The sequence below is a fragment of the Stylophora pistillata genome, chromosome 7 (assembly GCF_964205215.1).
Source record: "Stylophora pistillata chromosome 7, jaStyPist1.2, whole genome shotgun sequence".
Classification (NCBI taxonomy): domain Eukaryota; kingdom Metazoa; phylum Cnidaria; class Anthozoa; order Scleractinia; family Pocilloporidae; genus Stylophora; species Stylophora pistillata.
The window spans coordinates 21,376,714-21,397,641 of record NC_142525.1 but is presented as its reverse complement, the minus strand read 5'-3'; the positions used below and the strand labels follow the sequence as shown (position 1 = coordinate 21,397,641).

The window sequence follows — 20,928 nt, the reverse complement described above, 5'->3', positions numbered from 1 at the left end:
ATTTCACGACTTTCATCTGGTATAGCTAGGTCATTTGATGTTCTCATTCGAAAAATCTATCCCCTCGAAAATTTGAAAATGTATTCATGAAAAACAACCAAATCTACAGTAAGACGCAAGGCACGCATACTCCTTTCGTCCCGCCATTATGTGGAACAAAATAATATTCGGCAGTTTTTCGTTTGCTACCATGGTCTAAAGGCTGTTTTAAAGGGTACCTAAGCTTACAAACCTAATGATGATTTTCATTAGGTTTCCTCTCCATAAATCTTTTTTTGTCTTCTTTATTGATTTTTGTAAACTGTGATAACGTTATTTGTGATGCAAAAAAAAAAAATAAATGAAAAAAAAATTAGAGCTAACGTCTGATGAAAATAAAACAAATTTTAGATCGCTTAAAACCACGCAACTGAAGTAAGATGTGATGGTTGTGAACATTCTGCGGGGTTTCATTGAGTAAGAATTAAAAATTATTTGCTGATTTGCGAGGCGGAGTTTTCATCCACACCCTCAAGGTGGAGACTTTGATGAACCATACATAAATTGAAATTCCGTTGAAATCGGAGTTTCTTGAGTTCAATCAGTTTTAGACAGAGAGCCTTCGCCAGACTAAAACGTTTTGGTTTCATTTAAGAAATGGTGTGTCGGCTCAGAATTCCTTACGTACGTTGTTGATCCGGCAAAACATGGGTAAAATCTATAAAGCGATGGATCAGTGGTCGCAGTTTGGCTTGGCCTATAATGCACCCCTTCTTACCTTAGTTTTTCTTTCTTTTGGCTCTCGTTTCTTTATTTTTGATTACGGGATAATTGTAAAGATCAGTAAATCAGTGGATCAACGAACCCCGCCCTCACTCCGCCCCTCAGCTTGCAACTCGAGTAGAGTAGATCCCAGTCTCCCTATTGTTAAACCCGAGTAGACTGGAAATAACATAGTGACTACAAACGATTCAAAAACTCGGAAGTTCATTGAAAATTAATAATCGCGGAAAATGGAACGGGTAATTCTGGAAACATAAACTCAGAAATGGCTTATGACATAGATGCGTTTTCTTTCCTCAACAGGAAATTCAAAATATTCATTTTGCTAATTTCCGGAACCATTTTAGTCGGTAAGTTTAAGCGATTCTATTTGAAAACTTACGTAGCTTGTGTTGACTGCTTGGTATTGAAAGGCACACGTGTAAAAAGGATTTGTCCGTCTTCTCTTGACTTCCACAAACACGCAAGGTGATGAGTGTTTTTTTTTTTTTGTCTTCTTTCTTAGTAAGCTGGGCCACAGTGAATCGTAATAGAAGTATTGTAGCAAATGAGGCAAGGTGAGCCCTAAGCACTTGTTATGACGTACCGATGGTACCACGTCGATACTGCTCTAGTGATGAGCCGATAATAATGTTTCGATTCACTCTACATGTGAAACCGAAATTTGAGATGAAGCTTAAACTTAGAAATTGATATGAAAGAGCGTTAACTTCACTAGAGATCCGTGGCCTGTTGTTAAGATTGTGGTAACTCGCGCTCTCAAATTGCAAAGTCTGGGTTCTTAGAGGGATAATGGCTTGTAAACCAGTGTAGTCATATGAAAGCTGAATGAGTTCCTTTACCCCTCAAACAATTCAAGGAATAGAACAGTAATGCTTCTCACGGCGGTGCAAAGGACGATAAACCTTATTACGTACTAAGATTCTGATGCAAGTACTTTGAAATATTAGGACATTCTACAGACATTCAGATAGCCCAAAACTAAAGCATTTATAACCCGAAACAGTTTCCAAAAGCCAGACATTATATTGCCTGAATGATCTAAGACTCATGCATTCGAGCTCCAATTGCTTCCGCAATCTCTGTGCATTGATTTGGTCATTGATTTACACCAACAAAACTATTAAATGAGATACAATGAATATATGAAGTTCATATATTTTGAACTGCGGTATTAGATACGTATGATGCACGATCCTCGCAGTAGATAGCGCTATTTATGCAATAGCGAAAATCAGACCTGAAAAAAATCAGGCCTGTACGGGACTCGAACCACTGACCTCTGCGATACTAGTGCAGCGCTCTACCAATTGAGCTAGTTTTCTGATTTTCTACAGAAGAAAAGTTTCTTTTCCGTGCGAATCAATCCATGTGCTAACAGAAATCCCTTATGTGCATTATCTGCTCTTTCAATTTTCGTTCCATTGCTGCGCTAACCTAATTAACGCCCCCCCCCCCCCTCAATTTAAGTGTCCTCTTTCCAAGTATCCCTTCTTTTTTCCGATTCTTTAAATAAGCGCCCGGGCGCATCTTCGATGACCGAGTTACCTAATTTACAGCAAATGCTGATAGGCCGGCGGTTTCCAGACACAGTGTCATTTAATAAGTTTTGTGGCATCAACAATCATAGTTGTCAAAGTAGCTGTTTTAATTATCAGAACAATTGTGTGTTCCATGGCTAACCTCACAGCATACAAAACAGTACGTGACACCCTAAAATCGTGAATTTTAATCGCCACGCACTCTGCTTCTTCTTTAAAATTACCATGAGGAACACCAGCGATTTAACCGGACCTAACCTTTAAGAACTCAGTGCACAAACACACAGCATGACCTAGTCATCCTTTCTAAAAACCACAGGGGGCCCAGACAAGCGACGAGTCTGGTTGTTTATTCGAAAGGAATGTGTGAAGGTGTAGTCTGATCGTCCGGGTGAGTGTAGTCCTGAGAAGGAATGTTGTCGGTGGTAGTGACTGACGTTTCGACAACCTGTGCGGAAGTCATCATCAGAGTCAAGTGAATGATTGTTATCAGTAGAATGTTCTTATTCCAGTTCGTGTGAAATGATCGGTTGGTTTTGCCGCGATGTTATTGGCAGTAAGACTCAAGTGACGTAAGTCGGTCGTGATTGGTCTGTTTCGATCTGTCGGTAAAGTTAGGTCGTTCTTTTTCGGTCGTTTGTGATGTTTATGTCGTGAATGATGATGACTTCCGCGCAGGTTGTCGAAACGTCAGTCACTACCACCGACAACAGTCCTTCTCAGGACTACACTCACCCGGACGATCAGACTACACCTTCACATGTTACCCCCGGGTTCAAGCCATTTACTGCATTACGTTCACTTGGACGACAGAGCGAAAGATTTGCGAACGACTACATCACCTACGCAAGCACTGTCAGGCGAATACGACAATAACTCTGCTTCAATCACCGCTGTAAAGATCACGACCTTATTCCGGCCGGGCTCAAACTTAAGCCCCCGTTGAACACACAGGAGGCCATCCAGATCGTCAAAGCCACCTGCAGATGACTGGTCAAAGCGCGGATAAATGATTGCCACAGAAGACTCAAACGCCACAGAAACAAACTACGACAACTACACGACCAACTGAAACAACTGATACCAACTGACCTACTTGACACCGTTACGACAGTTGCCGACAAACGAGCCAACGAGACAACTGAACGCGCCCGCACTGGACATCAACAAAAATTGACACGACTGCTACGCGACAAAGAAGAGAGACGAAGCAAACCGGACGACAACTGGGTAAGTAACATTTCTTCTCGTCCCTTAGACAAGACTGAAACTCAGGTACTATCATACGGACTAAAACACCTAACACCTAAATGCATACCGACCGAGGCTATTGTATCTAGTGTTGAGGCGGCCCTGTCTCGGCAACGAGAGCTATCTGAGCCGACCAAGGATAACATCAGAAGCAGAATTGCCTCCACTATACAATCAACGTCACTAAATGACAGCAACTTGACTAAAGACGAACAACGCGCACTGAAACGACTGATAAACGACGAGAACATAGTCATCCTACCAGCCGACAAAGGACGAGTTACTGTTGTTATGAACAAAACTGACTATCACGAGAAAATGGACGCACTAGTTCACGACAAACGAACCTACGAAGAACTCAAACGTGATAAAAATTTTGACACATGCTTGGTATGAACAGGTGATATAAGAGTTGCTTCTGGTAAATTTTCAATCGTTTTTATAAAAAAATATCACTTATCGCGACAAGCTGAACACACTTATCCCTGTTTTCGTCAAAAATGATTTTGACTTGAAGAGCAAGGCTCAGTGCGATGCCTATATCGTGTATCAGACACTGCTTGACGTGTCGTCAAACTAGGTACTATCTTTCACTGATTTAGTCCTGAATTCTAAGTGAGTAAAGCACGACAAAATTTAATGTCACAGATATCATAAGCTTTGAGTATTACACTATAACAACGCCGTCAGAACTTGATATCGGAACTAAAGGAAGTTTGTACCTGTAGACAATATTCTACACTTTCAGCAACTGTATAGGACATTGTTTACATAAGTCTACTGTGAAACACACTGACAATCCTTAATCACATCGGACAGTTTGTCTACGAGGATCTGATTTTTGTCTCTCAGTTTTACAGGGATCTCAAAATGACTACAGATGGCTGGCAACAAAACCACATTGATTTCTGAAGTGTGTTACTGTGGTAACGTTCACAGAGGTCATACGTGTCGTAGCAGATTGGATGCGAGACTTTGATCTCTTTGTTAACTTTGTCTACCAGATCTTGTCTCTCGGAATTCTCCTGGACGCATTGAACATCTTCCTATTCGTTCAGCGATATCCCGATCACACCCTGATCTTTGCGTCGCATTGCTGCTAGCCGGGAGAAAAAGCTCTGAACTTGGCTTTTTGTCAGCCACTGTTCTCTAGTGAACAAACGTGCATTTGATTCATTTTTCGCATTTCGCATGTCCACTGCAACTTGGGCGGGGTCTGCCTTTCGCCCAGTTCTTTCTCCAAGTGTAAACCGTACCGTTAGGTGTTCTTTTACATTCTCTGAAAATCTAACACTGCCCCTCGGTTTGCTTACGGCCCATCCTGTTCGTAGAGGCGAGAGGGGCGAAGTATCCCCAGGAGAAGTGAGTGGTATACTGGAATCTGACGAACAGCTCAAACACTCGATACCAGCGGTATCTATTGACGAGAACTTAAGGGCCCAGTCCCTTTCGATTGCAGCATACTGGCTTAACCTGCTGACTGTATGCTTTCCAACGTCCAGGTGGAGCTCTAGTTGCGAAAACGTTTCGAACACTTCAACACACCCAAGCACAGAGCATTTAAACAGTGGCGTTGTACTCTCTGTTTCCTTGCTGTCCTTTGAACGACGCTTGACCACACGCTTTTCAGGAGGATCATAAAACCCTTGAGACTCTATGGTTTGAAGGGACGTTTCACCTTGGTGCTTGATATAAATCACGTCATATGGGATGTACTTCCCTTTACCGATGCCATAACATTTCCAAACTCTCAGACCGGTATCTCCATATTCGAAGTTGTGGAAGCTACTGAAATGCTCAATCTTATTTATATAGAGAGTGTTCTTTGATTCGTGGACTATGCTAACCGCAGCGGTTGTTCCCTTCACTGGGTGTTGCATGAATGCATCTCTCATGTCCACGGCAGTTAGAACATTGTGCCCTTTGTTGCAGTAAGCGCGAATAGAGGACTTCATTGGGCAGAGGATACGATCGCAAATGTCTTTACCAGACTGCGGCTCCGAGTAGTGATAACTATGAACTTCAACCCACCTCCTTTTGCGACATCTCTCACAGCGGTTACTAGGGAGCTGTTATGATAACAACCGGCTTCATCTGACCTCAGATGAACTTTCTGCAGCAAAGGATTCTTGACTTTCAGCTGCTTTAGAAGATCTTCGAGAATTGACGTAACTGCATACCAGTCCTGAGTACACTGATCAAAGAGGTGAGCGTACGAGATGACTTCCGTCGTGTTAGACTGGCCTCGAGACACAACGCTACTAATGTGCCAACTTAACACTCTTTTTCCGTACCAGTCACTTTGCTTCTCTCTATAGCGCAGCTGCAGAAACTTCATGGCCCAATCTATAACAAGAAGACACGAAGTCTGGTCAAGCTTTGCGATGATATCTTGCTTTGTACATTCCTGATTTATGGACCTTATAATGTGAGCTTTCCACTGAACGATAGCCCCCGAAGATTTCTGAATATCGTACAACAAGTCTTTTTTTTGGTCCTCGCTGTAAAAAACTAAGTAATTTGGATATATCAACAAAGTTGAAATGGTAAATTGGCCACTGTAACGATTACAAAAGCTGACGTTTCGAGCGTTAGCCCTTCGTCGGAGCGAATAGAGGAATTGTGGGTTGTGTGTGCTTTTAAAGGCAGAAATGGAGCTACGTTATTGGTAGAAACATGGCAACGAGAAAAACAAGAATAAATTAGTGGAATGAAAAGCGTCCGCTGATCCCTGTGGGATTTAGACTGCCGGTTTGAAAGCTGAGCTTTTCTTCAAGATTTTTACGACTTTCCGTGCTAGTGTAATAATTTGAATTTATAAAAAACTAAGGTTTTGTTATCCTTAACAATCTGTTGCATCTTCTGCAAAACGGAAGTAATTTCGTCGCATTGAGAGCAGAGAAGCGTGTGTTGATGTGAGCATTGTTCCCGGAAATCTGGATCGTTTGGATCGCGGAGACCAAAGTTAAGACAGTGGTCGGGACATTCGCTCTCATCTTCCTGGCAGTGACCCTGATACTGGGTTTTGAGGTACCTCTTACCCTCGCTGAGGGCTTTTCGCAGTTCGTCTGCCACGTTCTTTGCGAGCCCAATCTGATCAAGCTCTTCCACTATTCGGAAGAGTTGCGCGAACCCCTCCGACCCATCAGGTGCTGTGTTATCCAAGCCGCTAAGGGACTTCTGTTGAGAGGCTTCCCTTACCTCGAGGATGCGAAATAGGGTTGAACGGCTCTGTCGTTCAAAGTGCTCTTCTTCGCAGAACTGAAGGCACTGCTTGACCATTGTTGACCTTGTGACTTTGCGAATGACATTTGGTATTGTGATCTTTTCGCCACTGCTGAGCCTCAGTTTCCTCGTACTAAATGACACGTCTTGATAAAAGTAGGGGAGGTTCGCGAAGTCTAAGAAATGGTCAAGCTTTATTGGTGGCAGTCGAACTCGATGACATGGGGACTTTTCGACCAAAGAACCCGGACCACATTCTCTTGCATGAGCTCTAGCGCGTCTAATTTGCCACTCGGTTAACTTTGCGTATGGCTCGTGGATTTTCTGAAGCGTCTTCACTGGATATCGATACGCATACAGGCTAAGAATTTGGGTCTTCAAGGCACTCGTCGTGGCATTGCTGTAGGCCTGCATCAACGGCACAAGGTTCATGTGGCTGGTCCCTTTATCGGATGTGAAACAGGCCTGAAATAGCTCTTGTCCAGCCTTCGGCGCTATGACGTCACAAACGAGAGTACAAGCTTCAGTAGCCACGTCGATGCAAATCTCTTTCTCGTGTTCTTTTGCCTCCTCCCATGTACTTTTCAGCTGAAAGGTCAAGGGACTGACGCGACCACCACCGGTTGCTAGTGGGTTCAGTTTCTCCGTGGCATCTGTAAACGCCGACATTGTAAACTCGCTGGTACTTTCAGCTGCCTCTTCGTCTCCAGAGCTCTGGCTGTCGGTCCCAAATCTACATCCTAGAGCCCAATCAGATGTAAAGGCATTCGCTTTCGGTCGAGGCGGCCTCGCGGCAGGCGTTGATGTGACCGTTGCAAGATTTATAGCTGTCAATCGTTTAGCGAGTCTGGGCGTTGAGAAAATCAAACAAAAGTTAGAAGTCCTCCCGCCATGTGGTTAACTGCATAGTGTGTCCACCACTGAAATTTTTGAGGGCATTGTTGCGAAAGTAGAATTTAGTTCATCTTCGTCAGCAATACGCGCAAAAAATTCCGTCCTGTTCACAATCAGCATCACCGCGTGCAGTTGTATGGTACATTATCAACCATTTTCTCTTTTAAAGTCGTCCAATTTAAAGCCAAAACACTGTTTGTCATTTTTTCGAAAATTTTTCCCATTTTGGCCATGCACCAGTAAACATAATTTGCTTACTGCATTAGCAATGTTGCGCGAAATATTTTAGTGTGTGGCCACGCCGAGGAAAACAATTTTGCTTGCATGCAACATTTCCATTGAACATTTGTCCTTGAAAGTTCTCTAGGTGTCAATGCATATCATGGTCTGCTTTATTTAAAGGATCTTGCAACAACGTCATGTTCTCCGCGAGTTTGATCTTGTGCAGCTTGTAACAAGATACACAGATTACTGAAAAGCACGAAATACAACAATAATGCAAAATGATAATAAGCAGAGTAATACTTATAGATAACAAATAAAAACAGTTGCACTATGATCACGTTACCTCTGGGTACTCTCTTAAATTTCCATTAGGGAGTGTGCTGCAAAGGTTGTTAAACTCGACTCTAGGGACTGAAAGGACGAAAATCGATGCCTCCTGGTTTCTATATCATTGACGCAAAAGGGTTTTGTGTAAATGTATAAACGCCAAAAACAGAAGGAATATTATCTTGCAACAGCGTAAATATTGGTGTCAAATAACTCTCCAAGTTTATTTATCTGGTATCTCGCCTTGCGTGTATGACGTAAAAAGTGCTTTTGTAAACATGTAGATGTTGAGAGGTAAGGTAGGGTAGAAAAAGCCAATATTTTACGCATTTTTCAGTACAGCTGCTGTTTCCCGATTATAAGCATAATTGACTAACGTAACAATTTTGTAGTGTTGGAAACTTTGGTTGTAGATTTCAAGTTTGCTTCAAAGCATTGTTACAAGTCGAAGTGAGATTTAAGTTATCAAGTTGCACTAGCTGCCACATGGCCTCCATGTGGAATGACGGTACGTATCTTGCGACGAAATCACAGCAGCTGTTTTTGTTTTATACTCACTTGCGTGCGAGCTTTGGCCCAGATGTTAATCAAATCCAAAATACTGAGTTCTGACATTTACCGCACCTCAATATATGTGTAGATCTTATCTTAATTTAAACCGTGGTCCACATTTCAGGACAATACCTTATTGGTAAGCTATAATTAACATAATCATACTTACGGGAAACTGTTGGAACGAGTTCTGAAAAGATAGCATTAATTTCCCTTGACATGTCGAGATGAACTGCATTTCTAGTATTTAGCTGCTTTTTCGGGGCGGTGTGCAGCGGGTACTGGCAAGTGCGACGTGGTCGCCAGTTTTTACCCATGTTTCCTCTATGCCTTTCGCAGATCCAAAGTTCTTCAAGTTGATCGGAGGAAGGTCGTGCAACCCTGACTTGTTAACGATAAGCTCATATTCTTGTACCTTTCCTCTAAGCTGACCTAAGTGACATGCTCGTAGATGATCATTGATGTCACCTCTACATCCTGAGAGCCCTATCAATCTCGCTGAAGACTCGCTACAGACTGAAGCCTTTCTGGTTTCGAAAAAGCACTTGAATGCCATACTACACTTGCAGGCCTTCCAGAAAAATAATGGGCCAGCGGGTTCACCCGCAATGGTCAATGCGGACCTCTGTGAAAACAGAACCACGGCTGTGCTCGATAGTTCAATCGTTCAGCCTTAAATTCCAAATTTTAGCCCCCAAACTTCGACATATAGACTTGTGGAGTTCTATGAATGATTCTTGAAGAGAATGCAGCAGCGATCCAAAGTTTTAACAGGACATTAAGTGCGAAACATGGCTTTAGTTTTCGAGTTTAGTTCGCAACAACCAGTTAAAGAAGAGTGTTGATACACGCCGACCGCTGAAGTTTGGAGTTATTTGCTGGAGTTACCATTAAGTTCACCAGTTTGGGGAGCGAGGAACATCTGAAATCTCACATAAAGCCAAGGTGCGCCGAAGGTAAGCTGTATTTATGACGAAATCTGCTCCAGTGGTTCGATTTTAGTGTACGTGAAAAAATCGCGAATGTTCGTACATGTGCTGATTCAAACGGTCATAACTTTAAAAAAAACCGAAAACGTACAGGGGTTTTTGCATTTTTTTGCCTATAAAGGTCTAAACTTAACGGCTGTGTAGGATAGAGTTGTCAACCAGGTCCCAAATCCCAAAACTTAACGTCTAAATCAAGGTTATTCTCGGTCATCGGTCGATGGAGATTTATAGGGGTCAGACTATGCTAAAATTCGCCTTTTCAGATATATTGAGAGGGCAAATTCTAACTTTCTTGGAAAACTAGAAAGGTTTCTAAGCAATGTGATATAAATTCGGTGGCTTAACTATGCGAATCAAATATTTTACAATGTTACGAAATATGCCTATTTTTCAATTTTCGAGACCTTGCGACGGTCCCAATAGACTGGGAAACAATTATGGCCCCTAACGCAGTCAGAAAATTAGTTCGAAACAAACCAAATCTAATTTGGTTCTTTCCTAAGTAAAGTCTTTCTGTTGACAGAGTCTCAGGCAAAATTATTTTTGACGCGAAAATGACCGGGTGGAAATAAGAGAGACAGCCTCTTAAAGTGCACCTACACCCAAAAAATTTTTGTCGCTTAACGAAGTAAGCTTATTATTTTGAGTATTTCTGCGCAAAAATTTTTTTATTTGCTCAAATCTTCAATTTTCTATGCCCAGTCAAAATACGGAAAATCGGCCGCCATCTTGCCCCACGACCGAGTTGAAAGAGGAATGGCTCTAGTGGGTAATGTGACGTCAAATCGAGAACACGAAAGTCTGCATTTCACACATTTTCACTTGTTTGGGAAGGTTGTAGTCGATAATTGTCCGAAAATATGCCGACTAAGTGTGTTGTAGAAGGATGTAGCAACGTGCGAAATTTGCAAGAGGGTATCGCGCTTCATACATTCTTCATACAACACACCTAGTCGGCATATTTCGGACAATATCGACGACAATCTTCCCAAACAAGTGAAAATGTGTGAGATGCAGACTTTCGTGTTCTCGATTTGACGTCACATTACCCGCTAGAGCCATTCTTCTTTAAACTCGGTCGTGGGGCAAGATGGCGGCCGATTTTCCGTATTTTGACTGGGCATAGAAAATTAAAGATTTGAGTAAATTAAAAAATTTTTGCACAGAAATACTCCAAAAAATAAGCTTATATCGTTAAGCGAAAAAAAAATTTTGGGTTTAGGTGCACTTTAAGTGTAAAGTTCATTAACGGCAATAACTAACATGTTAAGATCGAATTTCAGGCGTACTTGTGGGCCAATAAAAAAAGAAAAATTTGAAAAAAAAAATAAGAAAAAAATTTAGAAGGATAATGAAAGCGAGGAATAAAACATGCGAAGTCTCCTTACCTTTTTTCCGTAGCCGCTTTGCTGCCAACGGTCGTTTTAACGCTGTTTCAGCGACTTGTTTCTTAACGCGTGCGGTGTCACCAGTCAACTGTAATATAGGAAAAATTTAAAAAAAAAATTAAGGAAAAATTGAAAAGGAAAAGAAAAGCGAGGAATATTTCTTATGAAGTCTCCTTTCTTTTTTTCTGCAACTGCTTTGTCGTTTACGGTCCATTTAACGCTGTTTTGGCGACTTTCTTTGTAACGCGTGGTGTTACCGGTGATCGGTGACATTACACGCGTTACCAAGAAAGTCGCCTAAACTACGTTAAATGGACCGGAAACGACAAAGCAGCTACGGAAAAAAAGAAAGGAGAATTCATACGAAATATTCCTCCCTTTTATTTTACTTTTTAATTTTTCCTTAATTTTTTTTAATAATTTATCATATTTTACAGTTGACTGGTGACGCAGCACGCTTTACGGAGTGAGTCGCTAAAACAGCGTTAAAACGACCGTTGGCAACAAAGCGGCTACGGAAAATAGTAAGGAGACTTCGTATGTTTTATTCCTCGCTTTTATTATCATTCTAAATTTTTTATTATTATTTTTTTTTTTTTTTGTAATTTGTCCTTTTTTTACGGGCCACACGTACGTTTGAAATTATATCTTAATATATGTTAGTTATTTCCGTTAATGAACTTTACACCCCAAAGTCACACTCAGTACGCTTGGGCCGACTGTGATAAGAGTACAGACCACGCTAAACCACCGACGATTTGTTAACTTTCAGTCAAAATGACGTCGAAGTATTCCCAGTTATATTCATCAATCGAGGTGATTCTTGCGAATAACTCAGCAGCAATTAGGAACGTAACAGTCACTTTGACTGTCTTTGTTGTGGAATTAGTGATTGATAGCGAGAACTTATTCCAGTGTCCACCGCAGGGCTTTGCTTTGTACGGATATGGCTTTATCATTGTTCCAGCCGTCTTCCTATCCTTGGTAACAATTCTTGTGGACAATGATTTCTGGAACTTTGTTCGAGGATGCTGTTTTTATGAAGGGAGATCAAGACTTTGTCGCTGTCTTCCACGCTGGGGATGCAAGAAGCCACTCAGATTGATGGTATTTCAAAGTCTATTCACGGGTTTCCTGTGGATGATCCTTTCGCTTTTCAGAGGCGAATATTATGTCTGCGCCGTCCTTGGAGCTACGGAAGCCGAAAAGTTACAAAATGCAGGAAGTAAGAAAGAGAAAGATCAAATCAAAGAGGATTATGCAAAAGTCAAACGAAATTCACAACTGATTGCGTTAGCTTTTCTCGGAATTTCAATCACGTGTACATTTGTTTCCCTGCTGATTTATCGAGGCTGTTGTCAAAGTGAAGTGGGATCTCTTCCAACTGCTGAGGAATATGAAAAATTAGAATCAGCTGCGGCAGTCAGAACTTTCAAAGCAAATATCGAGAAGCTGGCGGAAGAGAAGGGAAGGAGACGAGCGGATTTGTACTTTGCTACAAAGACCAAAACAAGCCCTTTTGAGATACTTGGAAAAGCTTACCAAGAACTTCTGAACGAAAATAAATTTGGTTCATCATTTCAAAAAATCGACGATTATGAAACCATTCACGCAGAAGCTGCGTCCGCTGCGTTCCAAGCGAAAGTTCAGCGGCAAGGCGAGAAAATTGTTGATCAAGCTGTGAGTAAAATCGTCGCGGAAAGCGATGGGAAAGAGAATACACTGGAGCGGGTCAGGAATGGCCGTAATAAGATGGCAGACCGTTACCCAAGGTCAACCGGGAATAAAGGAAAACCCTATGTGGTTTCTAAAACCGCTATCGATGATAGTCACGATACGGAACAAACGGAACTTCAGCCAAAAGCTTGATATTGTTAAGAGGAATTTATAGATAGTAATAAGTATGATTTCGTCACTTGTTTGTTTTATATTTCATCAGCACTTTGTTGAGATGCAATCCGATTACAGTTCAATTCAAAGCTTGTCCTGGATATTTAACAAATGCTTTTCAAAAACGAAATGGCAATAGTATACAGTTATTCCATGAGAGCGCTAAAAATATGAGATGGTAAGAAACCAACAATCTCCTATTTGCTTCATTAAATTTCATCAAATCCTGGACGTTTGAATATTTGGAGGTTTTTTTCGGCACCGAAACAGTTGTCGCAATGCAGTTCCATATAATGTAACTCGGAGCTGATAACCGGATAACCGGAGTTGAATGAACAAATCAAAACACTAGAAACACAGCCTTCGGAGTTGAAAATTTAATGATTGAATATAGTCCGAAAAAATTTCACTTAAGGAGCTACCAAAACATAACTTAGGATATTTCTTCCATCGATCCCCGGTGCTTTATCAGAATTTCTGGATATTCTTCATTCTATTGATTTCTTCACACAAGTACAAACGAGAGACACGAGGAAGCCACACGATTCTAAAATATGAAAACTAACTAGGCCAATATTATAATTATCTTGGGCGAGTTGATTGAATAGCAAAATATGACATACAATAACGACAAACCAATCAGAGGGCAGAAAACTATCTTAACTATTGTTCACATCCGCGTAGAATTGATATTGTTACTGAATATCTTCTGTTTTGTGTGTTACCAAAGTGTATAAGGAACACATAGTCAACAGCTATTTGGTGGGTTAAGAGAGCGTTAATATCCACCGCTTTTACCTTCAATTAGAGGAATGGTTGCTCTAGTGTATACCACTGGAGTTAAATAAATAGCAGACCAAAACATTACTATATTTCTGACAATGTGGTGTCATCTGCTACTGGAAAGTAAACTGGTGAACATCCTGTGGTACGATTCTCATTCACGGTGTGCGAGTTATGCTTGTCCTGAAAATAAATAAAACTTATCGAAGTTCTTGTTTATGCAGTAAATGGTTTGAACCCGGGGGTAACATGTGAAGGTGTAGTCTGATCGTCCGGGTGAGTGTAGTCCTGAGAAGGACTGTTGTCGGTGGCAGTGACTGACGTTTCGACAACCTGTGCGGAAGTCATCATCAGAGTCAAGTGAGTGATTGTTGTCAGTAGAATGTTCTTATTCCAGTTCGTGTGAAATGATCGGTTGGTTTTGCCGTGATGTTATTGGCTGTAAGACTCAAGTGACGTAAGTCGTTCGTGATTGGTCTGTTTCGGTCTGTCGGTAAAGCTAGGTTGTTCTTTTTCGGTCGTTTGTGATGTTTATGTCGTGAATGAGTCGTTTGTATGGGGCGGGTAGTTGTTGACATCTGTTTAGGGGAGTCTGTTCTAAGTTAGTAAACCAGCTTTCCAGAGTCAGTCGTTGTAAATAGTCAGTGCTGTAGGTTAGGCACCACACAAAGCCACAACTATCAGAACTCTAACACGACGCGCACAACTAGTATGTGACTCGACAGACAGCTTATCCGACGAGAACAAATACCTTCACCGTGCTTTTACGAAGAACAACTACAACAACGACTTCATCCGACGAAACACTCACCGACCCACTACCACTACCGAAACAAACGACACCGCAACCCCTACGACTACAGCAACCATACCGTACATAAAAGGTATGTCTGAAAACATCTCGCGCATCTTACTACCCTTCAATATCCGCGTCGCCCACAGACCCATCACCACACTACGTCAGTTACTAACCAACGTTAAAGACAAAGACGAACCGAGGAACAGACAGGGAACGATTTATAAGATCAATTGTTCCGACTGCCAAGCCTCCTACATCGGTGAGACTGGCAGAAACCTCACAACAAGACTGACTGAACACAGACGGGCGACGAGGAAAGGTGATGTCAGCAACCACATTGCTGAACACCATCGACTTACCAACCACAACATTGACTGGGACTCTGCGCAATGCCTAACCTACAGCACTGACTATTTACAACGACTGACTCTGGAAAGCTGGTTTACTAACTTAGAACAGACTCCCCTAAACAGATGTCAACAACTACCCGCCCCATACAAACGACTCATTCACGACATAAACATCACAAACGACCGAAAAAGAACAACCTAGCTTTACCGACAGACCGAAACAGACCAATCACGAACGACTTACGTCACTTGAGTCTTACAGCCAATAACATCACGGCAAAACCAACCGATCATTTCACACGAACTGGAATAAGAACATTCTACTGACAACAATCACTCACTTGACTCTGATGATGACTTCCGCACAGGTTGTCGAAACGTCAGTCACTGCCACCGACAACAGTCCTTCTCAGGACTACACTCACCCGGACGATCAGACTACACCTTCACAGTTCTTGTTTAATTACCGAAGTGTTGCCTCTTCAATCACTGTGGTTGTTCTTTTTGTTCCTGTTTTCTGGTCTTAGAAAAATTCTTTTGATTACTGCATGTTTTATCCTCACGTTTCGTAATTTCTAACAGTTTACGGAAACCAAACTTTAATTTTTTTTGGGAAAGAGTACCGTATAACCCCATACATTAATTATGCAATCCACTTCGTTGTCTTTCACGACAAAACTTTAATAACAAAGTCTACTTGTCTGAATGCATAATTAATGTATGGGGTTATATGGCTAGAATACGAGACTTCCTCTCCATTTTGAATCTATTTGTAGGATCTCGTTTATCAAAATGATTTTCCTCTTGTTAACCGTAGCAAAACGGAAAGCTCATTCGTCTCAACGGTTGTTCCAAACGGAATAGCAATTTGATTATCATTCTCAAGGTAGCCAATCAGCACGCTGGTCAAGCATCATTCACCAGGTAAAAAACTTATCATCTTTTTGTCTACTATGCTACTTAAGTCATTTCAATGAAGCGTATTGCTTTACCCTTAATGAGTCAACGAGTGACATTTACACCTGCAGTGTTGATCAACAATAATCTGATCATCGCATACGGTTCGGAATGAAAACATCTTGACAGCAAGTGACATCCCAAAAGAGAACTTATCCATCCCTGTTCTTTAATTTTTCATTTGAGCTCTCCGATTATGGCAGGCATAATTCTATCCATATTCTTCTCATTGTTGTTTAGAAACATTTGCACGGAGAGCTTGAGTTTCTATTTTTCCATTTATGAAAATCGCGCTCTGAACATCACAGGAAGTAATTTAATACGAAGTTCAAGTGAGAAAGATACAATGCTGTGTACTCGGGCCTGTGCAACACAAATTAACTGTCAAACAGCAATATTCCACCATATTGATGAAAAAAAATGCGAGCTTTATGAGAAGCGAACGGAAGATATTTTAAATGACGCAATGGTAGTGTCAGAAGGTCACCATTTGATTACAAAGGTAAGGATTCAAAAAGTGTTTTAAATCTCCATCTTAGATGAAAGTAAACTGCAGCAATCTGAATCAAGATGTTATCACCAAGCGCGCGCATTAAATACAGTTAGCGGTGGCCAGATTATAAGTAAAATGCAACTTGAATACGAATATGTAGGAATTGTCTTTCTTTTCATCTTTTGAAACGTAAGATGCCAAAAGACCTTTGCTGATAATGTGAGTTTACAAAATTGAAAAAATACTTATTGTGTATTGTTTCTCACGTATCGTTCAGAAACTGTAATTAACTTGTGAAAATGATCACATCGCATTCTCTTCTCCTCTTGTTTTAGTCTCCTATTTACATCAAACGAATTCAACTGTGGCCTCAATCTGAAGATGCCATCTATTATATTGATCTACTAATTTTTATCACTGAGAAAATATGCTTCTGTTGGCTGTTTCGGCTCAATAACGTACCCGATATTCGGCGTAGAATATTGTCAACTGATGAAATTGACCATACAGTTTAATTGCAAACATTATTGTTAAGAGAAAGTATTCGTGTTAAAAAAATCTGGGCTCAGTCGCTTTCAACACGAAATTTCGTTGTCAAGAATTAATTGTCATGGTAACGAATGGATTTTGAACGCAGTTCGTAAGGGTAAATGATTTTAAGAGAAACTTGGAGTAAGTAAGCGGCATCCATAGATTTTTGCCAAGCCCTAGAAGAAATTATCGTAGAACTCGTAAGGCGAATGCATATTTATTCCAAATTACATGAGAAATTCTGGAAATAACAGAAATTCAGTCGATTTCATGACCTTTGAGTGATATACATCTAATTTAAACCTTCAGCAACGTTTAGCCAATCGGCATGCTAACGAAATGTTTGGTGAGCTGGTATAAAGGAAATTAGTGTTCATCGGGTCTCAAACAAACCGGCTCTCAGTCACCGAACTTAAATCCGAAAAAAGGCTCAAAACATTTCACCATCGCTCCTCTCCTTGAGCTTTACCCTCCTCCTGCCAAACGGTCTAACAAAAATTTTCAGTGAGGATCAAGGTAGATTGTTTTAAGCGTAAGTCACAGATTATTATTAACTCCTGTAAGTTTTTTATTAATTTTTTTTTAAGCAAAATCGTTTCAACTATGCCGTTTCTGTAAATGAAATAACAAAGCTGGTTATAAGTTTACTTTCACATTCACTAGCGGAAAACCGAAAAAGCCTCTGAATTTATTCACCTGCACTTTTATGTCTCATCTAAAAATATTGATTTGTTACTTTTCTAGCGTTAATGTTTTCGCCTTTGACAGTGTTTTTGTTTTATCTAATAGCGCTAAGAAGCAACTTGCTTCCCCAATGTAAAAAATAACATGGAAGGTCGGTATTAACAAATAAAAGTAATTCTTCATCTTGATTCAAACATCAGCAATCAAGATCGTTGTCATTATGTTATATAGGGGAATCCTTGTTTGCAATATTTACCTCATTAGCATAAGCAATTCAGTTTCTGATGGAGCTAAAAATAAATCAGTTCTGAATATCGAAAGGTCAAAGTACGATTAACTCGGCCAAAGAATACGAGCCTGATGCATTGAATACTTTTTGTGCAACACGGGTTTAAAAACTCAAAATTTTACATAGAATGTATGAGCTCATTAGCGCTTTTGCCACCCAGAAATTTGTAGTTTTTGATGGACTATTTCTCCTTGAATATTACACCCAAAGAGCTAAAAATTTCACCATATACTAAGGTTTTCTAGCTCTTTAGCTGCCTGAAGTCAATTTGTATCTAACATGCTTCCTTCTTTACGCAAAGCCGTATGCAAATGAGCAAAATGTTAACAATGACGTCAGCATGAATCCGCCTATAAAGGCAACCTTTTTTAAATGACAAAGGTTGCAAAATTGTTCAAAGATGAATCACAACGGAAGCGTGTAATGATGCCATAGTAACAATTCGTCATCGAAAACTGCGCGACACCGGCCGAAAATAAAAAAAATTCAATAAAATTGGCTACAGCGAGGGGTGTCTGCTGAGAACCTCAGTTGAAAACTTAATACCGGTAATTGTTTCTCTTGTCCGTCTACGCAACAAAACAGTTTCCTTAAAAACAGATAACCACATTTAAAATTGACTTTCTGAAGGCTTTTCCCTCGTTAAGATGTTTTAATTTTCCCCACAGATCTTTGCATCTTTTCGATGGTAAACTAATTTTGGCGAACTCCATTTATCAATATTTCTCAACAAATACAGGGACGTTAATCAAAGTGTTTTTCAGGTTGAGATGGTCTCCTCTCCAGGCGTGATTCAAGAGCCAACACGTAAGTGTTGCAAATCAACTTTAACAAGTACGCATTTTTAATAGATGCTTCACGCTAAACTCAGTCGGCAGCTTCTCTACAGTTTGTTCATCGATATTCAGTCCATCAGCCGGACTGAAATTTACAGTCCCCATTCACTTTTGAGTACAAATTTAGTACTTAACAGCTCGCGGATACCTTTGGATCGCGCGGCGAAAATTGCTTAAAGAAGTGATCATGGGATAAGCGCTCATTTGGAATCTGACAAACACAAAGTGGATAATATGACATCCGTATACTGCGTTGACTGATCGTGTAAACAACTTCTTTTCTTACTCTCATGTTGAAAAAATTAATTCTAAAAATTTCACGGCGTTTTCCAAAGATCTCAACAATGGTAACCGTTTTTAAGGTCCGAGATGTATTTTTATCAGTTCTGAACAATTCATGGTCACCAAGGGGTATTCTTGAGATGCCGAAGAACTTTTTCCTCAAAAGACATCAACAACCTTATCTATCAGATTGGCTTAGCTTATAACACACCCTACAATGTCATGACCGTAAACTTTTGCATCAAAAGAAACGTCTCTAATAAATATTGCAACAAGTAAAAGAAGGAGTAGCAAGGAAAGAAGTGATCATGGGTGGGATGCTAGTCTGTAGCAGGTCACCCCCCACCCCACCCCCACACTTCAGCAGGTTTCTCTGACGGCTCGCCGTTGCCCTTTTTGTGCTCCTTGGGGAAGGGAGGGAGCATTTACACTGTGAAATTCAGATATCTCTTCCAAAGACACAGCATTATGACTAGGAGGGCCTCAAATCCCAACGCTCAGACTCCAGTTCACTGACTCGCATTTGAAGTTTATGTTTGGTTATTTGATAATTTCAGTTCCTAGTCCTGTGGTAAGTTGGCTTCACTTTACGCCTCAGTGGTGTACCACAGCAGGAAGGTCTGCAAACAGGCTCGCCAGTGGAAAAACAGCAGACGAGTGCAAAGAGATGTGTGAAGAGAACTGTTTGGGAGTAGAGTGGTGGGAGGGATCTAAATCATGTTACAAATGTACCGATCCTTCCAAGAAGGTGGCATATACCAACACAAATGATAAAAGCTACCCACCTCACGTGTTTCTAAAGAGTCAAAATTCTTGAATTTACAGGTTAATTCACGTTTGGCAGCTGTAATGGCTGCCACCCGGGTGATACTTGTCAGTATTACACACCTCCGCGGGTACATCTGTTCTTATCAGTCCTTACAAGTCTTTCAACATCTCCAAAGTTTAGAACCTTGATCTTACTCCGCGAAATCTTAACTAAAAACAACAAGGCCATATACATTGACCGAGGAAAAGCTCACTTTTGTTAATAAAAAATCGGTCAGTCAACCTCACCGACTTATGCTCAAAGCATTTTAGATATTTACAAGTTTTATTTGTAATGCATGCTTCTTTAGGTTGCTACAAGTTCTCTTGGACTTTGAACCGCGCTTCTTGACAGACAACAATGTGTATGAAACCCGAACATGTATTAAAAACTCAAAAACATTTTCGTATTTTAAATATCTGAATTTTATTTTCTACTTTCTCCAACATATCTGCATGTCAGGGGCAAGAACTGCGTGTCAGTGGTTATTTCATTTTTTTCTGTGTACTTCAGCTCCTTCTTGCTGTATTTTCCGTCAACAGATGACTATTCTTTCGCATGTAAAGAGCGACCGCAACTTCTCACCCGAGATGAGTTGCATTTGTGACTTTTAGTGTTGCTTTAGTGGAGAAAACGTCCGCAGTCACCAATGACCACGCAGAGTATGACAACGGGCTAAATAGCATCTCTGCGAAATGTGATAAAGACCCGTTCTCTCGATATAAGTGAACACGCTCAGTCGGATTTGTCATTTGGCTTGCTTAAAAAGTACAACGATGGAGCGATTGGAAAGATATATAGATGTTAGTTCTCCCAGGATTCAGGAGTCGGGCTTGTGTAAGTAGTGAGATTTGTAACCCAAATCACTTGGCGAGCATTGAGTACTAGCAAACAAGGATTTATCAGGTAGCTCTTAGTAACGCAGAACAGGAGCTGGGGAAAATTCCTAAGAGCTACTCCCTGACAGGTCTGACAGCCAGCACTCGTTACTGTATGTCAGAGGTACAAAGTGCCTCTTTCACCTACTCATTGAGCGATAACTTAAAAATCTACTTGAAGTGCGAGATAAAAT

General features: G+C 40.8%; 2 protein-coding genes across 4 annotated transcripts; both read left to right on the top strand.

The window, feature by feature from the left end:
- The first annotated feature begins 9,436 nt into the window (after positions 1-9,436).
- Positions 9,437-13,275, top strand: LOC148727069 (calcium homeostasis modulator protein 5-like). 3 transcript variants are annotated; one of them, XM_088728808.1, is made up of 2 exons: positions 9,437-9,733; positions 12,082-13,275. In XM_088728808.1, exon 2 carries the CDS (start codon positions 12,259-12,261, stop codon positions 13,021-13,023), a length of 765 nt encoding a protein of 254 aa, XP_088584934.1. In that variant the 5' UTR covers positions 9,437-9,733; positions 12,082-12,258; the 3' UTR covers positions 13,024-13,275. The 3 variants fall into 3 exon arrangements, with proteins under 3 accessions (XP_088584934.1, XP_088584933.1, XP_088584932.1); XM_088728807.1 differs by having other exon boundaries at positions 12,070-13,275; XM_088728806.1 differs by lacking the exon at positions 9,437-9,733 and having other exon boundaries at positions 11,720-13,275.
- Positions 13,276-15,693: 2,418 nt separating this feature from the next.
- Positions 15,694-20,272, top strand: LOC148727068 (uncharacterized). Its single transcript, XM_088726214.1, has 3 exons — positions 15,694-16,435; positions 18,695-18,737; positions 19,606-20,272. Exons 1-3 carry the CDS (start codon positions 16,130-16,132, stop codon positions 19,863-19,865), a joined length of 609 nt encoding a protein of 202 aa, XP_088582340.1. The 5' UTR covers positions 15,694-16,129; the 3' UTR covers positions 19,866-20,272.
- Positions 20,273-20,928: the final 656 nt, after the last annotated feature.